We start from the raw sequence: 25658 nt of genomic DNA, 5'->3' as shown, positions 1-25658 counted from the left end.
ATTGGGAGCCAAGATGTAGTAGCCTTAAATCTGAAGAGCTATATGTTTAACATAATGCAACGAGGCTTTGAAATAAGATACCTAAACTGGGGAGCTACAGCTTTTGGAATATATAACAATTAGACATTACTTTCTGACCAAAGATACTAAGTACTATTTTCAAAATAAAGTACAGAATGCAAAGCAGGTGAAAGGGCAAAACCTTTCAACATTTTAAGGTGACAGAAGAAAACATTTCTTCTAGTTCTTTGTTTTAAAAAAAGAAAGAAAATAAAAGGAAAAAGAGTCAAGATAAAAGATAAACATTAGCTATAATTTAGTGGAAGCAGGGATGAGGCAAATTCACAATGAGGTTATGTCCTTGGTGTACCAGTGGAATCTGAAAGGGATTTGGTGAATTTAGCCTGAATTTTTCTCAGGGAGCAGATTTGGAATGAGGTTAGAAGTGGGTGGCTATTTGGGTACCAGCACACCACCAGGGGTGAAAAACAAATACTCCTTGGCATACATTTGCTCTCTGTCTGATCATAGGCTCTCTTCTGTTTAGCAGGTTCAGGGTCACATGCCTCCGCTCATGATCCCAATTTTTCCACATGACCAGCGGACCCTGGCAGCAGCTGCTGCTGCCCAACAGGGATTCCTCTTCCCCCCTGGAATAACATACAAACCAGGTAAGTAGAAAGGGATTTAACATTCTTTGGGGAATGCTAAGATCCATATGTTTTTGCTTAGTAATCACAACAAGCACAGAAGCATATGAAGGAACTATGAGTAAAAAGATCATAAAAGCTATTTTAAAGTAAAATTAGAATTGTGAAGGGGGCATGTTATTAAATGAATCGGTTGCTAAAAACTTTTACTTTCTCTTCTTCCACTTGAGTTTGTTCTGAATTCACAGATAAAATGCTACTTTCCCTCAGGACTACAAATTTTTGTCAGCTTTCTCTCATACCTTTACTGTGAATAATTGTCTTTGGTTAAAGATACTTTGCTCCTCCTGAGAGCTTTTCTACTCTAGGAGAGTGGTCACATACAGTATAAAATGCTATTATTGTTTGTTGTCTGATTTCTCTTGGAAGAAGAGTTAAAACTGGACTGATTTAATTAGCTTGCTACTAATAGGTAAAATTCTTTTTGATTTTAGTCTAAATAATGAAGCATTCAGTTGTATTTTCTTATTCATCTTTGAACTGCAAAAAACAGGACACATAACCTTGCAGTGAAGTATGTTTTGAGATGATTTAGCAAATGTTATGATTTTTCTTTATTCCTCTGAGTTTACTGGACTCCTGGGGAATTCAATTAGGGGCATAATGGTTTGAAGCTTCTTTCAGAGCATCCTTGTAAACAGGGCTTTAAATGTTTAAAGATATGTTGCCAAAGGAATCCAATGTAAGAAGATAGTCAAGTAAATAAAAAGTCAACCTGAATTTCATTTGTGCATTCTTTGTAACTGACCTCAGCTCAGAAGTAGTGACCTTGTTCTACTCATTAATAATTTCTGTGTCAAGTTCTTTTTAACATATTAACCTGATTATATTAACTACCCAGTCTGAGTGCAACAAACCTGACTGCAGCGGTTTCTTTGTGTATGGGTTTATAAAGTGAACAAAGGTATTTTAATATGCTTAAAGCAATAATAAAGTATAAATCACTTTACTAAAATTCTCTGTAAGGAATGTTACTAAATAGCATAAAAACAAACCTAGTGGGTTTTAACATCTGTTTTTTTGCCATCAGTTACTCTTATGCTTTTGGTAGAAAACCCCCTTCCTTGTGAGGAAAGGAAAGATGTCTGTGTCAAAACCCAAATTATTCAAAGAATAGAGATCTTAAGCGATTGGCTAATTTAAGGACTGACTTTAAAAATTCCTCAGATATAAAGCAGTCAAAACTAGGATTAACAACGGTTTTTGGATACCACAGTGAATGAAAATTGTGTTACTCAAAGTTAAAAGTTGATCTTTCTAGAGCAGAATTTTTAGAGCAAGTTATATTCTGTGAAATTAGTATCCATATTAAGGACAAGATAATATTTTGTCGGAGAATATCTTACTGTCAATGCAGTGGTTCACTTCTTCTCTGATCTCTATAAGTAGTTTTGAGCTTTCTTCACCTTGACGTCCTTCGGAATGTTGGTGTAAACTAAGTTTACTGGTTTAACCTTAATCTGAGTTGTTATCCCTACACCAGTTTTGGAAACTTTTTAAATGAACTGTATGTGGAAACTATTTAATTTCCATGTTTTTAAATTTAAAATTCTCCACATTTCAAAATCAGGTTATGGGCCTTATTTTCTTCTAGACACAGATATCAACGTAATTGACATGTTATGTAATTTTGTTAAGACAATAATACTGTTTTCTTGTTTTTTAACATCTTTATTGCAGTATAATTGCTTTAACAATGGTATGTTAGTTTCTGCTGTATAACAAAGTGAATCAGCTATACGTATACATATATCCCCATATCTCCTCCCTCTTGTGTCTCCCTCCCACCCTCCCTATCCCACCCCTCTAGGTGGACACAAAGCACGGAGCTGATCTCCCTGTGCTATGCGGCTGCTTTCCACTAGCTATCTATTTTACATTTGGTGGTGTATATATGTCCATGCCACTCTCTCACTTCGTCCCAGCTTACCCTTCCCCCTCCCTGTGCCCTCAAGTCCATTCTCTCCGTCTACGTCTTTATTCCTGTCCTGCCCCTAGGTTCTTCAGAACCTTTCTTTTTTTTTTTAGATTCCATATATATGTGTTAGCATACGGTATTTGTTTTTCTCTTTCTGACTTACTTCACTCTATATGACAGTCTCTAGGTCCATCCACCTCACTACAAACATCTCAATTTCGTTTCTTTTAAAGGCTGAGTAATATTCCATTGTATATATATGACACATCTTTTTTATGCATTCATTTGTTGAGGGACACTTAGGTTGCATCCATGTCCTGGCTATTGTAAATAGAGCTTCAGTGAATATTGTCGTACATGACTCTTATTGAATTATGGTTTTGTCGGGGTATATGTCCAGTACTGGGATTGCTGGGTTGCTTGGTAGTTCTATTTTTAGTTTTTTAAGGAACTTCCATTTTGTTCTGCATAGTGGCTGTATCAGTTTACATTCCCACCAACAGTGCAAAAGGGTTCCCTTTTCTCCACACCCTCTCCGCATTTCTTGTTTGTAGATTTTTTTTGTGTGTGTGGTACACAGGCCTCTCATTGTTGTGGCCTCTCCTGCTATAGAGCACAAGCTCCGGATGTGCAGGCTCAGTGGCCATGGCTCACAGGACCAGCCACTCCACGGCATGTGGGATCCTCCTGGACCAGGGCACAAACCCGTGTCCCCTGCATCAGCAGGCAGACTCTCAACCACTGCGCCACCAGGGAAGCCCTGTTTGTAGATTTTTTGATGATGACCATTCTGACTGGTGTGAGGTGATACCTCGTTGTACTTTTGATTTACATTTCCCTAATGATTAGTGATGTTGAGCATCCTATCATGTGTTTGTTGGCGATATGTATACCTTCTTTGGAGAAATGTCTATTTAGGTCTTCTGCCCAGTTTTGGATTGGGTTGTTTGTTGCTTTGATATTGAGCTGCGTGAGCTGTTTGTATATTTTGGAGATTAATCCTTTGTCTGTTGCTTCATTTGCAAATATTTTCTCCCATTCTAGGGTTGTCTTTTTGTCTTGTTTATGGCTTCCTTTGCTGTGCAAAAGCTTTTAAGTTTCATTAGGTCCCATTTGTTTATTTTTGTTTTTATTTCCATTACTCTAGGAGGTCAGTCAAAAAAGATCTTGCTGTGATTTATGTCAGAGAGTATTCTGCTTATGTTTTCCTCTAAGAGTTTTATAGTGTCTGGTCTTACATTTAGGTCTTTAATCCATTTTGAGTTTATTTTTGTGTATAGTGTTAGGGAGTGTTCTAATTTCATTCTTTTACATGTAGCTGTCCAGTTTTCCCAGCACCACTTATTGAAGAGGCTGTCTTTTCTCCATTGTGTACTCTTGCCTCCTTTATCAAAGGTAAGCTTACCATATGTGCATGGGTTTATCTCTAGGCTTTCTTTCCTGTTCCATTGATCTATATTTCTGTTTTTGTGCCAGTACCGTACTGTCTTGATTATTGTAGCTTTGTAGTATGGTCTGAAGTCAGGGAGCTGGATTCCTCCAGCTCCATTTTTCTTTCTCAAGATTGCTTTGGCTATTCGGGGTCTTTTGTGTTTCCATTCAAATTGTGAATGTTTTTCTTCTAGTTTTGTGAAAAATGCCATTGGTAATTTGATTGGGATTGCATTAAATCTGTAGATGGCTTTGGGTAGTATAGTCATTTTCACAATGTTGATTCTTCCAATCCAAGAACATGGTATATTTCTCCATCTGTTTGTATCATCTTTAATTTCTTTCACCAGTGTCTTATAGTTTTCTGCATACAGGTCTTTTGTCTCCTTAGGTAGGTTTCTTCCTAGGTATTTTATTCTTTTTGTTGCAATGGTAAATGGGCGTGTTTCCTTAATTTCTCCTATAGATTTTTTATTGTTAGTGTATAGGACTACAAGAGATTTCTGAGCATTAATTTTGTATCCTGCTACTTTACCAAGTTCATTGCTTAGCTCTAGTAGTTTTCTGGTAGCATCTTTAGGATTCCCTATGTATAGTATCATGCCATCTGCAAACAGTGACAGTTTTACTTCTTCTTTTCCAATTTGGATTCCTTGTATTTCTTTATCTTCTCTTATTGCTGGGGCTAAAACTTCCATGACTATGTTGAATAATAGTGGTGAGAGTAGGCAACCTTGTCCTATTCCTGATCTTAGTGGAAATGGTTTCAGTTTTTCACCATTGATAATGATGTTGGCTGTGGGTTTGTCATATACGGCCTTTATTATGTTGAGGTAAGTTCCCTCCATTCCTACTTTCTGGAGGGTTTTTATCATAAATGCGTGTTGAATTTTGTCGAAAGCTTTTTCTGCCTCTATTGAGACGATCGTACGGTTTTTCTCCTTCAATTTGTTAATATGGTTTAACACATTGATTGATTTGCGTATATTGAAGAATCCTTGCATTCCTGGGATAAACCTCACTTAATCATGTTGTATGATCCTTTTAATGTGCTGTTGGATTCTGTTTGCTAATATTTTGTTGAGGATTTTTCCATCCATGTTCATCAGTGATATTGGCCTGTAGTTTCCTTTTTTGTGAGACCTTTGTCTGGTTTTGGTCTCAGGGTGATGGTGGCCTTGTAGAATGAGTTTGGGAGGGTTCCTCCCTCTGCTATATTATGGAAGAGTTTGAGAAGGATAGGTGTTAGCTCTTCTCTAAATGTTTGATGGAATTCTCCTGTGAAGCCATCTGGTCCTGAGGTTTTGTTTGTTGGAAGGTTTTTAATCACAGTCTCAATTTCAGTGCTTCTGATTGGTCTGTTTATATTTTCTATTTCTTCCTGGTTCAGTCTCGGAAGGTTGTGCTTTTCTAAGAATTTGTCCATTTCTTCCAGGTTGTCCATTTTATTGGCCTAGAGTTGCTTGTAGTAATCTCTCATGATCCTTTGTATTTCTGCCGTGTCAGTTGTTACTTCTCCTTTTTCATTTCTAATTCTGTTGATTTGAGTCTTCTTCCTTTTTTTCTTGATGAGTCTGGCTAATGCTTTATCAATTTTGTTTATCTTCTCAAAGAACCAGCTTTTAGTTTTATTGATCTTTGCTATTGTTTCCTTCACTTCTTTTTCATTTATTTCTGATCTGATCTTTATGATTTCTTTCCTTCTGCCAACTTTGGGGTTTTCTTGTTCTTCTTTCTCTAATTGCTTTAGGTGTAAGGTTAGGTTGTTTGTTTGAGATGTTTCTTGTTTCTTGAGGTAGGATTGTATTGTTAATAAACTTCAGTCTTAGAACTGTTTTTTCTGCATCCCATAGGTTTTGGGTTGTTGTGTTTTGATTGTCATTTGTTTCTAGGTAATTTTTGATTTCCTCTTTGATTTCTTCAGTGATCTCTTGGTTATTAAGTAGTGTATTGTTTAGCCTCCATGTGTTTGTGTTTTTTACAGTTTGTTTTCCTGTAATTGATATCTAGTCTCATAGTGCTGTGGTTGGAAAAGATACTTAATATGATTTCAGTTTTCTAGCATTTACTGAGGCTTGATTTGTGACCCAAGATATGATGTATCCTGGAGAATGTTCCATGAGCGCTTGAGAAGAAAGTGTATTCTGTTGTTTTTGGATGGAATGTCCTGTAAATATCAATTAAGTCCATCTTGTTTAATGTGTCATTTAAAGCTCGTGTTTCCTTATTTATTTCCATTTTGGATGATCTGTCGATTGGTGAAAGTGGGGTGTTAAAGTCCCCTACTATGATTGTGTTACTGTCGATTTCCCCTTTTATGGCTTTTAGCATTTTCCTTATGTACTGAGGTGCTCCTATGTTTGGTGCATAAATATTTACAATTGTTATATCTTCTTCTTGGATTGATCCCTTGATCATTATGTAGTGTCCTTCTTTGTCTCTTGTAATAGTCTTTATTTTAAAGTCTATTTTGTCTGATATGAGAATGGCTACTCCAGCTTTCTTTTGATATCCATTTGCATGGAATATCTTTTTCCACCCCTTCACCTTCAGTCTGTATGTGTCCCTAGGTCTGAAGTTGGTCTCTTGTAGACAGCATATATACGTGTCTTGTTTATGTAGCCATTCAGCCAGTCTGTGTCTTTTGGTTGGAGCATTTAATCCATTTACATTTAAGGTAATTATTGATATGTATGTTCCTATTACCATGATCTTAACTGTTTTAGGTTTGTTATTGTAGGTCTTTTCCTTCTCTTGTGTTTCCTGCTTCTCTAGAGAAGTTCCTTTGGCATTTGTTGTAAAGCTGGTTTGGTGGTGGTGAATTCTTTTAGCTTTTGCTTGTCTGTAAAGGTTTTAATTTCTCTGTTGAGTTGAATCTGAATGCGATCCTTGCTGGGTAGAGTAATCTTGGTTGTAGGTTTTTCCCTTTCATCACTTTAAATATGTCCTGCCACTCCCTTCTGGCTTGCACAGTTTCTGCTGAAAGATCAGCTGGTAACCTTATGGGGATTCCCTTGTATGTTATTTGTTGCTTTTCCCTTGCTGCTTTTAATATTTTTTCTTTGTATTTAATTTTTGATACTTTGAGTAATATGTGTCTTGGTGTGTTTCTCCTTGGATTTATCCTGTATGGGACTCTTTGCGCTTCCTGGACTTGATTCACTCTTTTGTTTCCTATATTAGGGACGTTTCCAACTATGATGTCTTCAAATATTTTCTCAGTCCCTTTTTTTTCTCTTCTTCTTCGGGGACCCCTATAATTCGAATGTTGGTGCATTTAATGTTGTCCCAGAGGTCTCTGAGACTGTCCTCAATTCTTTTCCTTTTTATTTCCTAATTCTGCTCTGTGGTAGTTATTTCCACTATTTTATCTTCCAGGTCACTTATCCATTTTTCTGCCTCAGTTATTCTATTGATTCCTTCTAGAGAATTTTTAATTTCGTTTATTGTGTTGTTCATCATTGTTTGTTTTCTCTTTAGTTTCTAGTTCTTTGTTAAACGTTTCTTGTATTTCCAAGATTTTGCATCATCTTTACTTTCATTACTTTGAATTCTTTTTCAGGTCAACTGCCTATTTCCTCTTCATTTGTTTGGTCTGGTGGAATAATGCTGTTTTTTATGGGGGAAGATACTGTTATATAGTCAATGAGTTTGGACCATTTTATAAAAAGTCCTCTTGCACAGTATCACTGAGATTACAGTATGTAAGTAAGGAGAATCTAGACATTGAGGCAATATTGTGCAGTAGTGAGTTACCCCAGCTGAACAGCATCTGTGCAGCATAGAGTAGTGCCTTGGAGTAGCAAAGCTGAATTTGATTATGTTGGCTAAAACCTGTTGTTTAGGGCAGGACAGTGGATTTGGACATGTACGATGATTTTTAATCACAAGCAAGTCTGGTAAAAATGTTATTATCTGGCGACCCCTAAGTTATGTCAGAGAACTGAATTAACCAGAACTCTAAATTCTTCAATACTTTGGCTAATTCAGGTTTTATTGTATATAAAAATTATACTTTAAAAGGATTAAAATTATGTGTTCATATGCTACTGGGAGAGACATTACATACTTAGGAGACACTCTATGCAGTGTTCTTGTCATTCACACAAACTGGGAAAGGAGAATACTGTTTGACTGGTGTCTGTACAAGGAAAACTTTTTTGCCCCAAACTGAGCTTTAGCTATAATTTTACTTGTGAGACAATGACTAAAGTTTTAAAGGAGTAGTGTTGTCACATATAAAAGCCTTGAAATGGTGGTGTAACTTTATAGTTTGATCCCCTAAGCAAGAAGAAGAATAAGTGCTACATTGGTTTTTAGTGAATTACAAAATAAATGGCTCTCTTATTGTTCTTTTTTTCACCTTCCCATAACCTGAAACAATTCCATGGTGTTTGTGCCTTCAACTGATTGAATAATTGTCTTCATTTCCAGAAAGCAAGGACCACCTTGGGCTGATGTTTCCTGTTAAAGTTGACTGTTTCTGAATTCATATTAGTACATTCTAAACAAATATATTTAGGGCTATCAACTTCTCCTCTTCAGATAATTTGACCCATTATTCTGGACATTTCAGGGCCCCCATGGGTAGTGAACACCAAGCAAGCTTTCCCACCCCGGTGAGTTGCTGAGGAGGCATGTTGTTGATGGGGATTGTACAGTTTCAGGGGAACATGTATCAAAATAATCTCTGCTGAAATTCTTTTATTGAGTTGTAATCCCTAATTAAACCCCACCTATTTTAAAAAATTAGAGACATCTTTCTAAAAAGGAACTTATCAGGGCCCAGAACATAAACCACAGAAGTTTGGTTGCTTTGCTCTTTCACACCATGATGCTGAGAGATATAGAAATCCAGGGTAAGATGAATATAATTGAGTACCTATGACTGAGAAAACTAAAAGGTTAAGCCTCTTTCATAGCTGCCCATGTGTATCAGAGTGATTGAATTGACTGTAAAATAAAAACACTGGATAGCATCCTTTGTGTGCCAGGGATGATGCAGCTGACCCATGGACTTCATGTAGTTGGGATTTTTAAAATGATTGCTGCTGGAGTAGCACCCTTAAAGTTTCCCAGGAGATCCTAGGAGTAGGATGTCTGCCTGCTCATGACTCCTACACTTACTTACTGTTTATAATATGATAACAGCTAAAGTTTATTGAATAATTACTTTGTGCCAAACACTGTGTTAAATATTTTACATTATTTTATTTAATTCTTACTTGAACATATCACTGAACCTTGCTGAGCCTCTCATTTTTGTCATCTAAAAAAATATGTCATGAGTTATCCACTGCTCAGCATGGGTGTGAAGATTAAATTTGTTAAAACGTATGAAAGTTCTTTGAAAATTCTAAAACACTATGTTTGGGGATAAAGTCTGACCATGAAACTAAGTAAATTTAACTATATTAAACTGCATTCTTATCCATTAGAAATGTGGTCCAAAAACTGAGCTTTTGACTGAGATATATTGTCTCTCTGCCTGATGACCAAAAGCAATTTTACTAGTATACCTGCTGTTTCTTTAAGAAAAAAATTGTGGTAAAATATACATAAAATAATATTTATTATTTTAACCACTTTTCAATGTACAACTCAGTGATATTAATACATTTGCAGTTTTTTGTAACCATTACCATTATCTATACCCCAAACTTTCAATCATCTCCAACAAAAACTCTGTGGCCATTAAACAATAACTCTCCCTATCCTCCTACCCTGAATCCCCAGTAACCTCTATTTTACTATCTTTCTATATGAATTTGCCTATTCTAGGTACTTCATATAAATGGAATCATACAATATTTGTCCCTCTGCATCTGGCTTATTTCACTAAGCATAATGTTTTCAAGGCCCATCCATATTGTAGTATATATCAAAAGTCCATTCTTTTTTATGGCTGAATAATATCCCATTGTATATATGTGTCTATGTCTATATATTTGTTTGTTTATCCATTCATCTGTTGATGGATATTTCTATTGTTTCCACATTTTGGCTATTGTGAATAATGCTGCTGTGAACATTGGTATACAAATACCTGTTTGTGTCCCTGCTTGCAGTTCTTTTAGATATACACGTAGGAATGGAATTGTTGTGTCATATGGTAGTTCTATGTTTAGCCCTTTGAGATACCATCAAACTGATTTCTTTAGGGGCTGTACCTTTTACATTCCCACCAGTAATGCAAGAGTGTTCCAATTTCTTTATATCCTAACCAATACTTGTTATTTTCCATTTTTTTAAAAAAAATATAGCCATCCTAGTAGATGTGAAGAGGTATCTCATTGTGGTTTTGTTTTTCATTTCCCTGATGATTAATGATTTTGAGCATCTTTTCATGTGCTTATTGGAAATTTGTATATCTTCCTTGGAAATGTCTAAGTACATCGCCTATTTTTGAATTGGGTTGTTTGTTTTGTCTTTATTGAGTTTTAGGAGTTCTTATATATTCTAGATATTAATCCTGTATCAAATATATGATTTGCAAGTTTTTTTCCTCATTTTGTAGGTCGTCTTTTCACTTACTCGATAGTATCCTTTGATGCACAAAATTGTTTAATTTTGATGAAGTCTGATTTATCTATTTTTTCTTTTGTTGCCTGTGCTTTTGCTGTCATATCCATGAAATCATTGCCAAATCCAAAGATTTACTCCTATGTTTTCTTCTAAGAGTTTTATAGTTTTAGTACTTAAGTTTAGGTCTTTGATCCATTCCAGTTAATTTTTATATATGGTATAAATTAAGGGTCCAACTTCATTCTTTTGCATGTGGATATCAGTTTTTCCAGCACCATTTGTTGAAAAGATGTCTTTCCCCCAATGAATGGTCTTGGTACCCTTGTAAAAAATCAATTAACTATATGTAAGGGTTTATTTCTGGGCTCTCTATTCTGTTTCATTAGTCTATATATCTGTTCTTATGCCAGTATCATACTGTTTTAATTACTCTAGCTTTGTAGTAAATTTTGAAATCAGAAAGTATGAGTCTTCCAACTTTATTTGTCTTTTCAAAATTGTTTGGGCTATTGGAGCCCCATGCAATTCCATATAAATTTGAGGATTGGCTTTTCCATTTCTGTAAAAAACGATTGTTGGAATTTTGGTAGAGATTTTACTGAGTCTGTAGATTACTTTGTTGATCTTAACAATGTTAAGTCTTCCTGTCTATGAACATGGATGCCTTTCTATTTATTTAGATCTTTAAAAATTTCTTTCAGAAATGTTTTATAGTTTTTCAGTGTACAAGTCTTTGCCTCTTTAGTTAAGTTTATTCCTAAGTATTTGATTCTTTTAGATGCTATTGTAAATAGAATTGCTTTCTTAATTTCTTTTTGGATTGTTCATTGCTAGTATATAGAAACACAGTTGATTTTTGTGTGTTAATCTTCTACCCTGAAACTGCTGAATTTATTTATTAGCTCTTGTAGCTTTCTTATGAATTCTTTGGAATTTTCTACATATAGGACCACTTCATATGCAAATAGACATAGTTTTACCTATTTTTACCAATTTTGTTTGCCTCTTTCTTTCTCCCTTCCTCCCTTCCTTCCTTATCCCCTCCCTGCCTCCTTCCCTTCCTTCCTCCCTCTCTCTCTTCTTTCTTTCTTTCTAGTACTAACTAGAACTTCTAGGACAGTGTTGTATAGCAACAGTGAAAGTGGGTATAATTGTCCCCGATCTTAGTAGAAGAGCTTTCAGTCTTTTACCACCGAGTGTGATGTTAGCTGTGGGTTTTTCATAAATACCCTTTATCATGTTGATGAACTTTCCCTCTATTCCTAGTTTTTTCTGAGAATTTTTATCATGAAAAGATGTTGGATTTTGTCACATGCCTTTTCTGCATCAATTGAGATTATCATGTGGGTTTTTCTTCCATTGTTCTATTAACGTTGTGTATTGCACTGATTTTCTATTTTTAATGTTGAACCACCCTTGCATTCCTGGGATAAATCCTACTTTGTCATGGTGAATAATCCTTTTGATATGCTGTTGGATTCAATATGCTAATATTTTGTTGAGGATTTTAATATTCATACAGAATATTGTTCTATAATTTTATTTTCCTGTGATGTCTTTATCTGGCTTTGTTATCAAGGTTACACTGGCTTCATTACCTCAGAGTTAGGAAGTGTTTCCTCTTCAATATTTTTGAAGATTTTATAAGGATTAGTGTTAATTTTTATTAAATGTTCAATAGACTTTATTGGTGAAGCCAAAAATTCAGTCCAGGAATTTTCTTTATTGGGAGGTTTTGTTTTGTTTTGTTTTTTGCGGTACGTGGGCCTCTCACTGTTGTGGCCTCTCCCGTTGCGGAGCACAGGCTCCGGATGCGCAGGCTCAGCAGCCATGGCTCACAGGCCCAGCCGCTCAGTGGCACGCAGGATCTTCCCGGACCGGGGCACGAACCCGCCTCCCCTGAACCGGCAGGCAGACTCTCAACCACTGCGCCACCAGGGAAGCCCTATTGGGAGGTTTTTGATTACTGATTCAATCTCTTTACTTGTTATGGGTTTGTTTATATTATCTATTTCTCCTTGAGACAGTTTATGTAATTTGTATGTTTCAAGGAATTTGTCCATTTCTTCTAGATTGTCTAATTTGCTGATGTACAGTTGCTACCTAATACTTCTTGTTAATTCCTTTGTTTTGGTTAGCATTTACTGAGAACCATTTATTTGCTGATATCTATATATATAAATATATATGTCTACATGTATATGAATATACATATATATTCTCATTTAATTTTTATAACAACTCTAAGATATAAGTGGCATTATCTATATTTTGTTAAAAGAAACTAAAAGTCAAAGAAGTAAATTAACTTTCCAAACTTTCACATCTAGAAATTAGTGGAGATAGAATTCAGAATGAAATTCTGAATATTTGACATTTTATACTCTTGCAGGCATGATCTAAGTGTGTAAGATATGAAGAAAAGTCTAGCTTTTGTGAGTGTGTGTGTATAAAAAATGTGATTTATATGTATGGGATTATCCAGATGACATCTTGTGAAGCTAGCCATTTCTAGCTCTTCTTGACTATTTAAGACAGAGGCATGTACCACTATTGCTGGAATACTTTATTCATTAAATCCATCTGCTTGAAATCAAAGCATTTCTGAGGTTCTTCAGGTTAGTACTCTCCTTTTTAAATAAGAGTGGTGAGGTCCAAAAAGGAACTATATATGCTCACCTGTATAAACTAACCTAGTTTTATGGTGATTGAGATTATTTTAACTGTGCCCTTCTTCATACATGGAGGCTATATCATTGGTGAGTTATTAAGTCATGAACTTTAAGTTGTTATTTTAAGTTAATTTCTTGTAATGGGGATACATGTATATCATTGTGTCCATACTCACTTATTTCATTGCTATTGTGACAAATCCCATGATTTTCATATGATTAGCCAAGAGTTTGGATGCATCTATGAAATAAGTAAAGAAATTAAGATTGATCCTTGATTCTTAGCTTCTTTAAAGGTATGAAAAACAATGCAGATGCTCTTAGAAAAAGTCTTGAGATCAAGACTCTTCTCATCATTGGTCTATTCTTTGATGAATAGAGGAGAAATTTAGCAGGAGAAATAAGAGCATGGTGATCTCAGCAATATATACTATGATCCATGGCAATTTTTTTCTCCAATTGTTCTCAGAACAAATTAAAGATTTTGTTTTCTTTTTAAGATTCTAAATGTGTCACTCATTGCCTACTAACTTTTGCTGCAGTGTGCTGTCTCACAAAGATAAATTCAGATTGATTATGGCATTCCCTCAGAATACAGAGAAGTTATAATATTTTGCTATTCTGAATACATGCATCCAGGCAAGATGCAATGTGGCATGTCCAAGTCTGTACTGGTGGCTGTAACTGAAATATTTCCATATTGTAGCAAAAATGATGATAGCTCATAAAAGTGAGGTCTATCTATGAGTTATTTGGCAACTCAAATAACTTACCATCATCCTGTGATACCACCAGACAATGATCTGTGAGGGATGTGTAGTATATCTTTCTTCTGTTTTGGAGGGTGGAAAATAAAGTATGAGACTTTGAGCCAGTAACTGAAGAATCTTTGAGTCCTGTCTCCTAGTTTAACGTATTTTTCTTCTCTACTCCTCCCAAACTCTCTAAATAGGTTAATATCTGAAGTTAGTATCTCAGAAGACTGCAACCATCCCAGTCCCTTGTCTTTCTAAGGAATCAAAGTAAATGGACAGAATTTTAACCATGGGATTTTTGACTTTTTAATAAAAGTGAAGTTTGTATCCGAATTACACAAACTAGGAGTATTCTTGCAGGAGGTAGTCTGAGTCTAATGGGTCCTAGGTTCATGATACAAGCTCCTCCTTTTCCTGTGTTTAAGTCTTAATAAGTTTCGGCTTCCTTTCGGTTTCCCTGAAAATTAGAAAATATACTTCCTGTCATTCAGGGACTCTTGCTGTGGAGCTGCTTTGATCCCAAAGCAATGTTGGTTATTGTGGCAAGTGAAACTAATGTCAGGCAAATGTCCTATAGGCTGTAACTCCTGTTTCATATTTGCTCTGTAAGCTTCAGATAAAAGTAATCAGTTGGAAAACCTAGAAGCCTGGAAAGATGGATTTATGTAATGGGCATTATTTCCCAAATTGGCATTTGGAGGTTGTCTACTTACACTAGAGGTAGCAAGGGCCAGATTACGGTAGTGCCTAAAACCAACCTGTTTCAACAGGCTTCATCTTCTTTTGTACAGATTTAAAGAGAATGGGTCCTCACGCAAGCATTTCAAATCCAGAGACAAATTTGAAAAAAATTGCTACAACATGTTGACTGATTCCTTGCCAAGTCAGCCACTGAGAACTTTTTCTTGATCGACTCTTACACAGAGACAATTAAAGGCGAGGGGGAGGGGGGGAAGCTTGTAACTTTTTAAAAGAATTAAACTTCACAGTACTCTAAATCCCTCTCCCTCTTAAACCTTCTCTTCTACTTTTAACCCCCCTCTTCTTCACCCTTACCTTCTCCCTCTCTGGCCTTTTCCTTTTTCTCTCTCTTCTGATCATTCCCTGTGATATACTCAGTTGCTCTAATGTATTCATTTTTACTTTTGGTATTGATACAATATGTTCTGGAGACATAGCTTTCCAAAGATTATATTCAGATATACAGATTCAAACCAGCAGAAAGGTTAAAAACATTTTTAAAATATGCTTGTCAGCAGTGGAAAGAAAGCTGTTTGTAGCCAGCAGGTGAGCTGGAGAGTACTACAGGGTGTGGTAGAGATGGTAATAAATTAACTGGCAAGCCAAAAACTATTAAAAAAAAAATCAGCTATTTCATAGCATAGAAGCATGACAGCTATGAAAAAAGGAGTGCCCCAGGGAATTCTTTTAGAGTTTGATTTTTTTAAATATGTTTGACATGAAAAATGTTTTAGTACAAATAAAACAACTGGTATTAGACTTACAGGGAGGGGGGTTATGGTTTAGAGTTAGTATGAATAATGCATGATATTTAAAGAAAGAACAGCTCTAAAATGTTCTGAGAGGCAGCCCATGTTGATGGTTGGAATGGTGATTTTTTTTTCTCTGTTTTTGAAGCATCATTAATTCAGCATCATTTTGTGATTTTTTTTAACCTGATAAGATGTCAACCAAAGAAATACTGTTTGACTTAGATTAGGATATTCTTTCTTCACATAATTTAGTTTAAATATCAAGAGGATCAGTAGAATTATTTAAGCATAAAGCGGCAGTCATTTACCATAAAAAATAATTTGGCCTAGTTATCTTTTTTAAAAAGCTCATGTAGCACTGCAAACCAAAATCAACCTCATGGAAGGGGAAAAACAAGATCGGATATTTTGAACATTACTCCATAGGAGACTAGCACAATATAGTGTTAGTGAATGCATTGTAGCAGTGCTCCATATGCAATCAGAAGCCAATTGTTACTGGACTGTGTACAAGCGCACACTGTGCTCAATGGTCTGATGAGGTATTATGGATATGATGCAAAGAGACTGTGTAGATTAGAAGCTTACAATTTGTTAAAAGTGAAAGCAACTTAACATTTACATTGGGCCAGCTGAGTGGAGCTTCATGTGGCAAACAGGATGAGTTCCAACGAACCAGGGGCACCAGGAAGGCTCCAGGTATTAGTGTCCATGCAGAAAAAAAGAGGTTTTATTGCTTTCTAGTTGACTACCTTTATTACTGTGATTCTTTCTATACTTTTCATTATTATATTCAGCTTTTAGTGTGGAAAATTTCATGCAAAACAGCATGATTATTGTAAATGTCAAAAATGTGTGGAGGAACAGCCTATTAAAATATAGCCTAGAGACCGTACATAACACTGACTTTAAATAAGTAGCTGAAGTCAAAGTGATACTCTTTTAAATCATTGATATTGTGTAATTTATCCATAAGTATTAATTTTGATTTCAGTTACCACTATCACAATACATTCCTCATCACTTTCTCTTGGTTCTTCAGGTTGTTCGCTTCATACAGCCTATGTTCTTAGGTCACAGAAGGTACTTCAGCCCCCCTGTTTAGGAGTGGTCTGGAGCCAGAAACACATTAAGATGTAGCATTGATCTCTGCTAAACCATGCTCAATCTCGACCAGACATTTAATGCAGATATCACATGTAAAATGTGTGTTTATTTAATCAAATCATCATCAAAGAATAAGTGATGAGTGCCTAGTGTGTGTGCATGATTCTGTACTAGGTTCCACTGGAAGTTAGTGCAGAAAAACATAGTTTCCACTCTATTTGGGATACCAGGCATTTCATAGAATGTTGGCAGATAAGATTAGCTTCTCTCTTACCCCTATCAAATTAAAGAGGTTGCATTTAATCTTTTTTCCTCTATTTTTATAAAATAAATGTGAGGGTTATGGACAGTCAGTAATTCTTAATCTTTTTTGGACTGTAATACTCTGCCTTGCCTACCAAGGCAAAACGTTTTGTTGTTTTAATGTAAAAGCCTTAATGCTTTCTCAGTGAACTGAATGTCAGCCTGGCTTTAAGATATTTTTTTTACTCTTAAAAAAATTATGTATTACAAGATTTGTAATGGAGTGAACATGCTTGAATTGCACATTTAATTTTTTTAACATCACATTCATGTTTTGCCAGTTTGCCTACCAGCTATCTGTTAACAAAAAGTTCCAAGGCAGGAGTGCAAGTCTGTGCCCAACTAAGCCTTTTGTTTCTGCAGATGTTTGGGCTTAGAGCAATGTTGTAAAGCTCCGGCAATCCAAGGACCATGTTTGTACTTGTCTGCTGTGATTCCCTGTTCATTGTCTAAACCTGTATGCATTGTTCTTTCCGACAGGTGATAACTACCCCGTACAGTTCATTCCATCAACAATGGCAGCTGCTGCTGCTTCTGGCCTCAGCCCTTTACAGCTCCAGGTAAGTGCCAGAAGAAAAAAATGTGGGATACGAGCCAGTACTTTAGTGAAAAACTGCTAACCAGCTGTATGCTAAATAATGGCCTGGATATTAAATAATTTTTTAAGCATAGCCTAGAAGGATTAACACCTTATGTACTTACCATACTGCAAATAGAAAACTGTCAGTGTCAATATTTTTAAAGGAAAAAATGACATTATAACAGTACTGTATATTCTCGATCAGGTAAGTTAATGGTTTTACAATTTTTTTATGGCTGGTTGTTATGGCTGTTATTGGGTATGTAAGCTTTTTCCTTATCAATTCTTCATCCACGTCTCCATTCATGTCCAATTAGCTTTTACACATAAGCATCAAAACAGAAAACAATGTTGGATATTTTCCTTCTTGCAGCTCATAGAATAGGAGGTTGTTATTACCAAATTACTTTAACTGTTTGGAAAATGTAAACACTTTGCCCCTGAATATGTGTATCCTCATCCTCATCCTCATCCTCATGCCAGGTCAAAAGTCTGGGCATGGTGTCTGACCAAATTCTGGGTTAGTGTTCTTTACCTATGAAACTAAAATTGGAGAGAAAGTGTTTTGGAAGCTAAATTAAAAAAACACTTGCACCTTCTCTTCTTCATAGTAAAATGGTGCGGGGGGTAAACAATACGACTAAGTATTCTTTATACCCTTCTAGTACTGCCATCTTAATGGGAAATTGACTTTAAATATGAGTGTATATTTTAACAAAAACAAAAAGATAATATCATTAAAATAATGGTTAAACCTTCAGTATTTGAACATTTAGAAAATGTATGGTAACTTGAATTTCAATACAGTGGATAAAGATAGTTTTTTATTCTTATAATTTCCTGTGATTTTTTTTGAATTTTCTTAAATAGTCTAGGGAATAGCATCTAACTAGGCATTTTTGTTTCTTCTTTGCTATTACTCTCATATGACTTGAATGTAAAAAATGTACAGATATTTTACCGTGAAAAAGTATCATTTTGAGCATCTTCAACTGGGTCTACAAATAAAGAATTTTTGCAGTAATTTGAGAAGTTTTTGTCATAAGCCTCATCCAGAAAGTCTTGAAGATGTTATTCATTATGGACTGCCTAGCAGAGCTAGATAGTTTGCCTAATGAAAGCAGCAACCCTACCTCTCCTCTAAACCCTCACCTTCTCTACTACTGACAGGGGAACTTACTGCAGTTCGTAAAAATATAAAAAGAAACCTCACTCATAATCAATCTAATCTATTTCTCCTTTTTCCATAGCTATGCTATTGAGTGTCTTCTTGAGTCAGAGGCAAAAATAAGAAAGCAGTTTGATCCTATAATCAAGTTTCTGTGAAAGAGAGTATCTGGGTCCTAAACCTACTTTCTATTCTTTGGTGTGGTCAATACCCTGGGTTTAGAAATATGTGTTCTGTTTCATGAGTTCTGACAGTATGTTTTGTCTTTTTTTTTTTTTTTTCTGAATATGCTACTAAACAGAAAGGTCATGTCTCCCACCCACAAATTAACCCAAGGCTAAAGGGCCTAAGTGACCGTTTTGGCAGGAGTTTGGACACCTTTGAACATGGTGGTGGCCACTCTTACAACCACAAACAGATTGAGGTATGAATACTTCCATTGGTGCTTCATTGGGTGGGGGACTGGATTGTTCAGTCATATTCTAGGCTTTTTTTAAAAAGTGGCAAACACTCAACCTAAACACTAAAACATAATCTTTCCCTTTTTCTCATTCCTAAGGAGGCTCATTTTTGCTCCTTTTTCTTTCAGAGAAAAAGGCAAACCCCAAACCAATGCCTCTGAAATACATTGTTTATTGCTATATATTTAGGCAACTTCTTTACATTATGAGTGCTTTCAAAACCATCTTTATTTCCCTTACTTTTTTTTGTGTGTATAATACTGCATAGTAGTTAAAAAACACTTAAACATTAAAAGAAAAATAACTCATTTGACCATGTAACAACCCTATAGAGTTGATAAAACATAATTCTGCTTTCACAGACAAAACAATGGAGGTTCAGAGAGGTCAAGTTATTTAACCAAGGTTATGAAATATTCTTTGAGTCAGAGTTATTATCCAGGATTTCTAACTCTACCAAATTCAGTTTTTCAAATTTAGTTTTCTCTGGCTGAAGTGAGGTTGGGTGCCTGAGCCTGACTGGTTGCTTTTTGCCCCATAAACTACTATAGTAGCCCTTTCATATTTAACTTTCAATAAAGTTCTTTGTTGTTTTTGTGGGATATTCTTACTACATGGGAGAAGATGGCTCATACGGCTCTTTTGAAAACCAAACCCCTTTCTCCTATAGGGACCCAGTCCTCCTCTCTCCATTATCATGCTTAATTCCTCTCCTATATCATTGGAGTACCTCTCGGGGGACTATCAGATGCTGGAGGGTTGCTAGCTATCTGTTGAATCACAAAAAAAGGAGACAGGTTATCTCACACTGAAATACACTTTAACTTTCTGGGTTAGATCTAATACTACATTTATGTTCTAATCTAGGATGGTAAACCCAGTTTAAAAAGAAGAAAACAATTACATCTAACAAAGTTGTATATTCAGCTCCTATTGGCTCTGCCCGTCTATACATATCAACTACTATGTGATCGATCACATGTCCCTTTGACATTATCTTCTCTGTTGCTTTTGAATCTGCATTTTTGGAAAATGATAGAGAAAGCTCACTTCTAAGAAGAAGGAAGAGGACAAGATCAAAGGACACCTTGGAAGTAGCCTAAGGAAGAGTTCAGACCTTGTTGCTTGCCTTCTTCCTTTCCCTTTCCCTTTGATTTTAAGAAGTATATAGGGAGTTTCCACCCAGACATGACAAGGCATATACTGTTAGAATATCTGCTGTCTTCTATACAGCCAGAAGGGATTTCTTTTCTAAGGCTTTCTTTTGGCTGTAGAGAAGGTGCCATATTTCTGGACGTTCTGAAAATCTACTGTGCTTAGGATTGCCAAGCAGTGAGATAACTGGACGTTAGAACAAGCCTTTCTGTGTGATGACAGTTAGCAAGCTTACCTACTCAGGAGAGGTAGTTTGTTAAACTTTTAAGTGCTTGAAAGAATGTAAAAGCAAGTGGCCTTGGCTCAAATTCAAAACTTCCTCTCCTCTTGACTTTTATTTTCTCTTGAGGGTGTTGAGTTCTAACCCATCAACCTTCCCTTAGCCAGTTTTCTACCCAGTGTCGTCTTTTACTAATTTTCACTTAGGTTGACTTCTCTTGCCCCCACCATTACAGACCCCTGATGCTGTCAAATCTGGCTTCTGTTGGGTTTCTGGAAACCATGATGTCATATATGTGAGTGCCAGATCTGTGTAGTGCTGTAGCAATGCAGATCTAGGAGCACAACATATGCCACATGCCTGCCACTTTAATGAGACTAAATACAGAATCTGGTAAGGCAGGGGGCCCTCATAGCTTTGCAGTGTAAGTTTGGGGTGGTTTGAGAGTTTCCTGGGTTTTTTTGTTTTTTTATTCTTGCTCTGTTCTCTTGCTTCCACTTTTTGTACCTTTCCTTGCATGTCAGGAAACCTTTGCTTAGAAAAGATTGACCTGGTTTGAAAGGCAGGTTTCTCAAACTATCCTAGTATGAGTATAGCATGTTTATTGGGACTTCCATGAACTGCACAGTGGACACCCATATCTAACCTGCTATAGACACTAACATTTTAAATCTTGAGCAAAAGTAGAGAGAAAATTTAATAATATCTTGCTTTATTGATTTTAAAGTCTACTTTCTTTTCTAGCCAGCGTTTTCTCCATTCCTTTGACAAGCTAAATGTCACAGCTGTGTCAACAATCAGGATCATGATAAATTGTGGATACTAAGCATTACAATTATGTTAATGGGTTTTATTTCTAATCAGAGATTCTTAGGAAGAAAGACCATAACACATATATACCACCACCACCTCCACACACACGCTGCTGCATTGCTCAGAAGTGGTCCTCTCTACCTGATGTTCAGTTAATTTGTCCTTCAAAGGTTGTAACTTTTAACATTAATGAGCCTGGGTAATCTTAACAGTATGGGTATACTCTGGAAGCCTGAAATTTTGTTATCAGGTAGAGAAAAGGTATTTAAAATGGAAAGATCCTCCTTACGTTAGTATATTCCAGTTATTTCTTTCTTTAAAATAAGAAAGACACAGAAAAGTTTTTTTTTTTTTTTTTTTTTTTTTTTTTTGTACTCCGTGCTGATCTAAGGCATGATTTTCTCTGCCTCAGGAGCACAATATTAGGAGAGAGAAGGCCAAAGAATGCTATTTTTAGTTGAACAGTTCAGCAGATGGATGCATGAATACTCATATATCTGAAGGTTGAGGGGCTTGAACCATTAATTTTGATAATGTATTTAACCCTGGGAACAATCAGAAACTGTAACTCTAAGGTTACAGTGCTTTTGACCTTTAGAGAACAGAGGGCATTTGCTACAGTAAACAATATATTATATTGCTACTTATTCCAGTTCTCTACCCGTATAAATTTCAGGACCAGTTGCCATTTGCTTTCCTCAGCTATGTTAGCATTGGTCCTTCAAGTAAGTCAAAAGGGGGGGACCAGTATAATGAGGCAGTCATGTAAATATGGCCTTTAAATAGCTAAGATGTTAGATTGTTCCTGAAGAAATATTGTCTCAGAAACTAAGCTCAGAATGACACTTTTTTTTTAACGAAAGAGTGATTTTAATGTATTGATTCATTTTTTGTTGTTACTTTCAGTGTGATAGGTACCTAAAGTAATTTGGTTTTGTTTTTTAATTGGAAGTAATGTTGCCTCATAGTTTATATTAAATACAATCTGGTACCATATCATGCAAAGTAATGCACCTGTCTCATGCTTTCTTATTAAATGATGCATGCTTCTCTTTAGCAAATACAACAGCTAAATATCACACAGTTTAAGAATTTCTAATTAAAATATCTCCACATGTCAGCATATTGGTAAAGTATTATTTTAATCCATTTATTTTGTTTATGAAACAGTGACATATGTTTAGATTGTGAAATACATGAGCCTTAAAAATCACTTTATTGAAGAAAATTAATTCCTACAATACTGTCTCGGTAATGTGTTCACTCACCCAGTCAGTCATTGGTGGCACTGCCAGTCTTAATGTAGAGTAGGCACACTTACTAGTTTTATCTGTGTAACAGTCTTGGAATGAAGCAATAACAATTCTTTTTCTTAGTTCCAAATGATAGGGTTTTCTTCCTTTACTTTTCTTTTAACTCATTAATTCAAACCTGTCCCCCCAAAACACTTTTTGTTGCTTTTTTTTTTAATACAATGAAGGATGGGACTGAGTGTATGTATAAGGGATTCTGAGAGACCAATCAAAATTAAAAACAAGCTAGTTACCTTTTCAAAGTTAGACATAGTAATTTGTTTGTCAGCAGGGAGATGTTTGGGCCAGCCCTGAAATAAAGTGACTGTCAGCAGTTATTCCTACAAGACAAGTAATTTCACTCAATGTATTACTGACAGATTGCTCACTTCTCTGAATCACCAGAGAAAACAAACTTAATATTGTTACAGGCAGAGTTTCTGTCTTCATTAGCTGCAGAGAATGATTTTTATCTAGCATTCAAAGCCTACCAAGCTTTAGTTGGAACATATTTTAACCAAGTTCTTATAATGACAGTATGGGTGGTAGCCTAAATGAAAGGAAGTAAATATGAAAATTTTTAAAATCAATATAAATATATTTTCACTTTTATTTGATGGTTATTATGTGTAGTTTTGGGAACATTTGAGGAAAGGAGTATAATCAGAGCCTTAAAACACTAGAAAAACCTATCAACCTTAAGTTATTCTTAAATGAAACTATTAAAGTCTTGCGAAGTTTGCAAAGATGGAGAACAATTGAATTTTTGCATAAGTGAATACAAACACATATTTTATTTAAATGATATTGTCAGTTTTCATGCTACAACTGGAAAGTGAAGAAGTGCCCATCAACATTGAGAATGCTCTATTTCTATTTTAGTTCCAGCCTGAATCTTTATGATATTATATATAGATGCTCTTCTCTGTCTCAAACCCTGTCTTCTTGTTTGAAATCGTAAACATGCCTCAGTTCTGTGGAGGAATGAGAGGGTGAGTTAGCTGGGCTGAGTGGGCTTTGGAGGTTGTGATTTCTAATAGAGAGGTGAATAAAGAGTTGATTAGAGTGACCTATTACTAGCTACCTGATAGAGAAAAAGGAATGCACTGATTCAAAGCTTGTTCTGAGGATGCCAACCATGGGGTTGTGCTTTGAGGGGAAATGCTTGCTTTTCTCATAATCAGCCTTTTCTCACCCATTTTGACTTTAAGAGTGTGATGGAATTTAGGAGGACCATTACAGCTGGGATTAGATGAGCTGTGGACTAATGGAATGAGCTCCATTTTGGAATCAGAATCTTGGATTAGAGTTTCCGCTATTACTTGCTATGTTGTCCTATACTGTTCTCAAATTACCTTCTTTTTTCAGTATGTTCATTATAAAAAGGGGATAATATTTATTCCCAGGGTTGTTGTGAATAGTAAATGGGTTAACGAAGCATGTATTAGATTTCCACAAAAATTCATTATCAGAATAGGAAAAACCTTACCAACATCCCAATAAGCAGTCATTTCTACTCTAGCTTTGCTGCCTAAGTGCTTCTGAGGGGCAGCTCTGATCTACTCTGATCTAGCTCTGATTCAGAATGTGTCACTGAATTCAGGGATTTTTGTCTATTTTGTTTACTGTTGAATCCTCAATGTTGCCTGGGACAGTAGTTGGTAAAATGACTGAATTAATGAATTCCCTCTTTGGTGGCAATCTGGGACTCAAGCTTCTTTGGAAATTTTTTTTTTTTTTTTTTGGATATGTTCAGCCAAGTGCTCTGTCTTTAGGAGGCATTATTTCATGTAAACAACTTTTCATTTCTAGGTAGCCTTCTTAAGAAAAATGGCAGGTGTCAAGTGAATCTTGATGGAGATTAACAAAATATAGGCAGATCAGAGAAGGATGCAAAATATTAAGGCATTTCCTAGTGTTTGGAAATCTGACTTATTTTATTCAATGAAGCAGAATAAGTTTGTACTACCACTTACAATATTACTAACACTTAAAACATTGGGTAAACTCGATTTTCTCTTAGAAATTTTATCTTCAATTGATTTTCAGGTAGTATCTAAAAGTTGAGAGAGTATGGCTCTTCTCACCAAGCTCTGTTAATCACTGTGTTTAAGTTATTTGATTGATGGGATGGTTAGCTGTACTCACAGAGATGGTTTAGTAGGAGCCCAAGACCTTGGAGTTACAAAATGAGTGCCGTCCTCTATCTTTCCTAGTGTAACATCTCCACCAACATTCATTTAGCTCCAGCCTCACTAATTAATACACACAACAGGGAACTCCCAGTATTTGAATACTTGTATTTAAACAGACTGCTTGTAACATGCAGTGGTTTCTAAAATAATGACAGGTATTTCTATTCCTGTTTTTCCCAAACTGGAGTTTTGAGGTATTGTTTGGTTGGTATCATATATCATATATCGTATGCTTATGTGTTATAATGAGCTACCTTGAAATTAAGAGAGATGACGTGATTAAGAATATAGGGGAAGGTTTGAAAGCAAAACATTCTAGTGTTTTAGAAAATGCTTCACTCCAGTTTCCAACCACAGAATAAGTCAGGATATGCAACATTCACGAAATTTAAATCAGAAAAAGATGTGATGAAATATTTTGACATGTTGGGTAACAGAAGAGACTGAGCAGAACAAAAACATTTTTAAACCACTTTATTGAAGTATGAGTGACATACAAAAGCTGCACATACTTAATATATACAACTGGATGAGTTTGGAGATAAGTATGTACCTGTGAAACCATACCACAATCTATGCCATAAACATCCATCACCTACAAAAGTTTCCTCTCACCATTATTATAATAATAATAATTATTATTATTACTATTTTATGTGATAAGAACATTTAACATAAGATCTACCCTCTTAGCAAGTTTTTAAATATACAATACAGTGTTATTAACTATAGGCTTTATGTTATACAGTAGATGTCTAGGATTTACTTATTTTGCATAACTGAAACTTTGTGCCCTTTGACTAATACTTCCCATTTTCCCTCTCCCACCCTCTGGCAACCATCATTCTACTCTCCGATTC

The 25658-nt window shown here is 35.6% G+C and overlaps 1 protein-coding gene across 4 annotated transcripts in view; it reads left to right on the top strand.

Annotated features, from left to right (window-relative positions):
* The window catches only part of SOX6 (SRY-box transcription factor 6), a 636653-nt gene that overhangs the window by 504466 nt on the left and 106529 nt on the right, over nucleotides 1-25658 (top strand). For 2 of the 4 annotated variants that reach the window (XM_060103234.1, XM_060103233.1), the window contains exons 9-10: nucleotides 551-671; nucleotides 17395-17474. In XM_060103234.1, the coding sequence (XP_059959217.1) occupies nucleotides 551-671; nucleotides 17395-17474 (201 nt within the window). Of the gene's footprint in view, nucleotides 1-547; nucleotides 672-17394; nucleotides 17475-18963; nucleotides 19087-25658 lie in introns of all 4 variants that reach the window. The other 2 variants (XM_060103231.1, XM_060103232.1) reach the window with 2 other exon arrangements.

The sequence above is a fragment of the Mesoplodon densirostris genome, chromosome 7 (genome assembly GCF_025265405.1).
Source record: "Mesoplodon densirostris isolate mMesDen1 chromosome 7, mMesDen1 primary haplotype, whole genome shotgun sequence".
Taxonomy (NCBI): domain Eukaryota; kingdom Metazoa; phylum Chordata; class Mammalia; order Artiodactyla; family Ziphiidae; genus Mesoplodon; species Mesoplodon densirostris.
The sequence above is the reverse complement of the archived record's forward strand: the minus strand, read 5'-3'. Positions and strand labels throughout refer to the sequence as shown.